Source organism: Alligator sinensis, unplaced genomic scaffold (genome assembly GCF_000455745.1).
Source record: "Alligator sinensis unplaced genomic scaffold, ASM45574v1 scaffold117_1, whole genome shotgun sequence".
Classification (NCBI taxonomy): domain Eukaryota; kingdom Metazoa; phylum Chordata; order Crocodylia; family Alligatoridae; genus Alligator; species Alligator sinensis.
The window spans coordinates 384,125-389,800 of NW_005841855.1; the positions used below are offsets into that span (position 1 = coordinate 384,125).

The 5,676-nt window shown below is 41.3% G+C and overlaps 1 protein-coding gene across 8 annotated transcripts in view; it reads right to left on the bottom strand.

The window, feature by feature from the left end:
- The window catches only part of OSBPL1A (oxysterol binding protein like 1A), a 107,153-nt gene that overhangs the window by 85,519 nt on the left and 15,958 nt on the right, over window positions 1–5,676 (bottom strand). For 6 of the 8 annotated variants that reach the window (XM_025213895.1, XM_025213892.1, XM_025213903.1 and 3 more), the window contains exon 3: window positions 1,555–1,640. The exons of the other annotated variants lie outside the window; for them this stretch is intronic. In XM_025213895.1, the coding sequence (XP_025069680.1) occupies window positions 1,555–1,640 (86 nt within the window). The remainder of the gene's footprint in view (window positions 1–1,554; window positions 1,641–5,676) is intronic. 8 annotated transcript variants of the gene reach the window in all.

The following is a 5,676-nucleotide window of genomic DNA, read 5'->3' on the forward strand; positions in this document are numbered from 1 at the left end:
TAGAAGAAGCATGGGCTGCTTCACACATGGAAGAGGCATCTGGGAAGCAGCAAGCTTGACACTTCAGCTGAGTGGCTCCCATGGGTGCTCAGTCGTGCAGTCAGGGCTTCCAGCTGCACGCAGCTTTTTGAGAGATGTGTGGCGCCACGAGCCCGATTATCAGAAGAGTCTTCCCAATGTTTAAACTCATGGTCCTGTCTAGTCCTTCTCCACGTTGTCGTCCCCCCGACTTGCTTTCAGGAATGGGGGGGGGTGGGAAAAAAAGAGGACGGGGACAGGACATGACACACTGGGTTCCAGGACCGCCCTTAGCCCAAACCCACTGATTAGACAGGGGCCAGCTATGCCCCAGACCCTGGGATTGTCCCACACCTGATCCTGATACACAGCTGAGTCTTGGGATCCAGCAGGAGCAGCCATACCACATGTTCAATTAAAAAAAAAAAGTTGTACAAACCAGCTACAAACTGATGCTCCATATAGTTAACTACACCATAAATTTAATACCTGCCAGGGCCCTTGAGAGCCTATAATAAAATTCAACTAAAATTATTTGTCCTTGAATCTCAAATATGTACATGTTATTCCATGTAAATTCAGGCATATATTTGTTAGTATACACCACCTCTGCTGGCACTGTAGTGTCATTGACTCTTTTTTTTTGGTAAGGGTACGACAGTAATAACTATTTGGAATCTAAAACAAAGTGTTAAGGTAGTCCACATTTTTGCATCTCAAAACTATGTGAAATACCAAGTCATGAGCAATACTGAAATAGTGGAAGTGAGACTATTTGCATAAAAAGAGAGTAACAGGTAGAAAAAACACCACTTGATCCATCTACCTTAAAGCATCCCCCATTGCCCACTACTGTCTTGGTTTTTATGCTGCTTTAAATTTTATAGAAGTTATCTGACGTGCTAAGTGCAAACAAGACACTAAAACTACAGGTTTTAACTCAAACAATTTGTCTACACCAGACTTCAGCAGGTGCTTAAGTGACAACTACAATTTAAAGGAATGTGCAGGTGTTAGTTTAGACTAGAGCCAAGAAAGATTTGTATCTTTTGGATCAAATTTAGGGTTAGATGCATGCAAAACTTCCAGTGTGCAGAGACAAGTCAGGCATTTTCACAGGTGTACAATATGTACCTAGAAGTATCATGGCATAAAATTAGATGCCAATATGCATGTTTCTTGAAAGAAAAGATCTTTGGATAACAGGCATTTACAGTGCAATGACACCTAATCTAATTTCAGAACTAACTAGCTAGATTTTTGGCACCAGTAACAGCCTAATGGCAGCAGTACAAGCTCAGCACAGTTTAGTTTTAAAGAGTAGACAGCAGTCACTTTGGGCACAGTGTAGAAGTACTCTAAGCTTTGCCTTTTTATAAAGGAAAGAGACTCATGCAGTAGAAAAGACTTCCCCACTTATTCTATCATCTTAGATGCGAGATTAGCAGACAGGGACTTGCTCATTAAGTTTTTTTTTCCACAACTGTTTTATGCAGAATTCTGAGGCACATTTAGAAGTACAAATATTAGACATACCTTCAGCAAATCCTCAACCACATTCGCATGTCCAAAATAGCATGCAAGATGAAGAGGGGTCCAACCCAAATTAGATTTACTCCTGCCTAAAAGCATGAAACAAACAGGTAAAGGTTTGTGGAACAAGACGAAGTACGTTTAGTGCAAATTAACTTCTTCCTGTCTCAAACATACAATATGGATAGGAATTCTCTGTGACAAGAGCCATATAGTTATAACCTAAATGATACCTACTGATTAGACAGATATTTATAACAAGTCAGGACATGGCATTTTTTAATCCATCAATTAGTACAGCACCAGAGCTTCTCTTTAAAAAGACAGACAGTCTCTCAGATGAGGGCTATCGAACCTCCAAGCAGACAGGGACACAGTACAAGGGCTGCAACCTGCCATGCTCCCCCTCTCCTCCCCTTGCAACTGTACTGCATGCAGTTAGTCCCATCCCCATCTCCCCCTCCCAGCTATGGGGCTAGGCTGGAACAGCAGTGATGGCTCTGAGCCACTGTTATGGGGCCAGACTGAAGCCATGCTTTGTATCCTAGGCTGCAGCAGGGGTGGAACCTGATAGCACAGAGCAAAGGTAAGGAGTGTAGCAGAGAGGGAGAATTGGTGGGGAGGAAGACTGGGGAGGAGCAGCAAGACAAGCGAAGACGGGCAAGGAGAGATGGGCAGCAAGGGAGATGGGCAGCAGCTGTGGCTCTGGGTTGGAGCTGATGTCATAGCAGTTGTGTTCCCCCTCCCACTGTAAAGTGAGGGGCTTGATTTTTAAAATGGGGGGGCCTCATCTTCCAATTGAGTAAATACAGTAACTGCTCTTATTCAAACTGTCCTGGCATATGCTCACAGGGAAATTTGCCACCCAGGATGCTGAGAATCATGTATGGCCCCATCTTTAACAGGAACATAGTGTTGCTGTCAGTACAGATGAGAAGTGGGATGGCCAGCAAGAACAGCAATATGCTCATTTACACCATATAGATACAAACTAAGTTGCCTTGAGAAGGCAGTACTTTGAATTAACTTTGTATATGATAGCTCAGAAAATAGGTACAGCATAATTGCATTAGTAGGACACCCTGCCCAGGATAATTAGATATCTCCTTAGTTTTCACCATTTCTGTTTTTACAGGGAGCTTGCAAAAAGAGCCTGAAGCTGGTTTCAAAGAGCTGTCAAAGCAGAGCTTGTGTTTAAAAGAAAAAAAAGTTCGAAGAAATTCAGGTTTATTATAACTGTGTTCTAAACAGTGATCTTGTTAGGGCAGCTACCTCAAGGCTATCTGCATTAGAGCAATACTGTACTGAAAGTCCATTACTGAACTCCCTTTACTTGTAACCAAACACTGACTAAACTTTTCCCTGATGCAGAGCCAGCTACTTCTGTGCTTCAAATCTAGGCTTTTCTCTTTCTAAAGTGTTATGGTTAGCTAGTAAGCTTAAACAAAGGATAAAGAGCCCACCTCTCTCTAGGGAGAGGATATTGATTTTCTGTCTCTACAAGACAGAGGCATTTAGCCAGTGCTTGGAAACTGGCTTTCCAGTGCAAGAAGAAAACAAATTCCTGACTTGCTGCTATTTCAGGCATTTGGAAGGGCCCATTAAGCAGTCTTATGATAGCAGCTGAGCAAAGTCCCCATTTCCCCCCCCCCCCCCGCCAGGGTGGGAGTGGGGGGGGGGTGTTAAAATAAATTTTCTCCACATGAGTATACAAGGCTCTTGGGTGAGATTTGAACCCATCTATCTTTATCCAAGATGCTCTTAGCCCTACAGTAGCTAAAGGCTAAGGGCTAATCAAAGTGATTGCCAACCTTGACTAGACACAAAAAAAAAACATTCCTGCCAAAAGCTCAGGTTTCTCAGCCACCCCCACTCTTCTCTCCTGCTGATCTTACACTATTTCTCTCTCTCAAAGAGGATTTGAAACCATTTGCTCAGTTCAATTTAATGTGCAGCTCCTCCATTTAGAAAGGACAGATTCCTGTGCTTGCCTTCGTTATAAGAGTGATATGCAATATAGGCAATGCAGTGCTTCTAAAGTTCAGTTTTGAAAGAAGTCGTTTCAAAGTTCTCCCTGATCATATAAAAAGACACTGCTTGTGCATAATAAGTATTGCTGTATTCCACAAGTAAGAGTTTTGGAGAAAATGAGGATGTCATCAGTTTTGATATTAGCAAACAACTTTATGGAACAGTAGTAAACAGTTGAAGGTTTTGTTCTCCCACCCCCCTTCAGTTTGGAAACAGAACTACAGCTTAGACTAAGTACCACTACAATAATCTCTATTAAGTAAGTTTCCTATAAACAGAGCTGGAACAAATAAAGGAATTTAAAAATAACCTATAGAAAGCAGACCTATGGCTTTCCAATTCAGTTTGTTTGTATGTAGAAGTTTACAGGAAATATACAAGAAAAAACATGGAACTAGTACAAGGGTTTTAGACTATCTACTTCTTTTATCTGAAGATATGCCATTGTAGTAAAATACCTTTAGGGGAAAAAGTAGGCAAAAATTCACAGGTGTAATTGGTTACTAACTCCAATGAACTCTGCAGACTTTAAACAGGACTGCATTAGGTCAATTTTGTCATCTCAGAACTATTTATCATTCAAGGAAATTCTTCAGTTCAGTGTAACATAGATAAGAGATGAGGAAGAGCTAGCCCACATATCAGCTTTGCTTCTTCCATGTCCAAAAAACCCCCCCAAAAAACAAACACATCAGAATTGGGGGGGCACCCTCTGCTTCCCATTACTCCGTTTTGAAAAAGCAACAAAAGATGAAAAGTCTAAGAGTCAAGCAGATTTGGGTACTTGGTTATCAGTTCCATTGCTTTAATAGAACCACTTCACAACTAAAATGTACTGACCACATGATAAGCTACCCTTCCTTTCTGCATTTTGTGCAAGTCACTATGGCTATGTAATAGCTAGAAGAACAAAAAAAAAAAAAAGGCAATATCAAACAGCAGATTTTCCCTCATCCTGCTAACAGCAGAACTATTCTTCATTTCCATTCAGCGGATTCTGTGGCCATAAAGAGGTCAAAGCTGGAAGGAGTCCAGAGAGAAAAGAAGCAAAGCATCAAGAAATAGTTACATAGAAGGGGTGAAGAAATATTATGCAACAGCCCTCTCTGCACTCAGAATTTGTCTTTGTACCTATGGAGTGCTGAGCACAGCTAAGAATTCTATAGGCAGAGTTACTAGAGTGCTGGATAATGGAAAGCTATATTGAGGATCAGTCCATTTCTAATAGTATTGCCCTGAACCAATATTCCTTGGTCTCTGCAATCTGGCATGTTGCCTGAATGACACACTTCAAGTTACATCTGCAAGTCAGAATGGGGCATTTCAGCCCAGCCACTGCTACCAGTGTTCTTGGAACATTAGTCTTCACATGTTTATATATGAAATTAGTTGACAGGCTACTATGTCTGGCCTTAAAGCAACTGTTTTGAGTACGTGCTTGGTGATTAGAAAGCATCATCTCGTGCTCCAAGTCAACTGAAGGACCAACTCTACTGAATTCTGTATTTGATCTAGATGTTTAATGCAAGTTGCTACCCTACATCTCAAACCAATAGCATGTTAAAAAGGAAGTGGTAGAGGATGCCTGGGCTTCCATAGCATTAAAGAGTTGTGTTCAGACAAATCTCTCTGTTAGCCGAGTACAAATTGATGCAATCTGAACCACCGAATGAGAGAAGACCTAATTTCTTTGGCAAATCAGAAGTTACCCCCAAATTGGCCAACCCTGTACAACTAAGAGCAACATTTTGATTACATTTAGTGAAGTCCTGCTTCAACTAGGAATGCAGAAGACATCCAAGTAAGATTTGCATGTGAAGAAGCTTCAGAGATCTCACACAGGAATTTAGAGTAAAGCTTGAGGACAGCTGTCTAATAGACTGTACCGGGACTGAAGTGTCCCAATTCTTCCAGCTCTATAGAGAATTACCTTTGTCGTCATAGAGCATGCAGATACTAAGTCAGTGGCTCAAAAGGAGGGGTTGAAGGAAGGGTTTTAAATAATTTTATTTTAATTTTACCTGTAAGCAAGCATAATTGAGCCACTTTCTGACTTGGGCTACAATGCAGCCCTATGCAAAAGATAATTCAGCA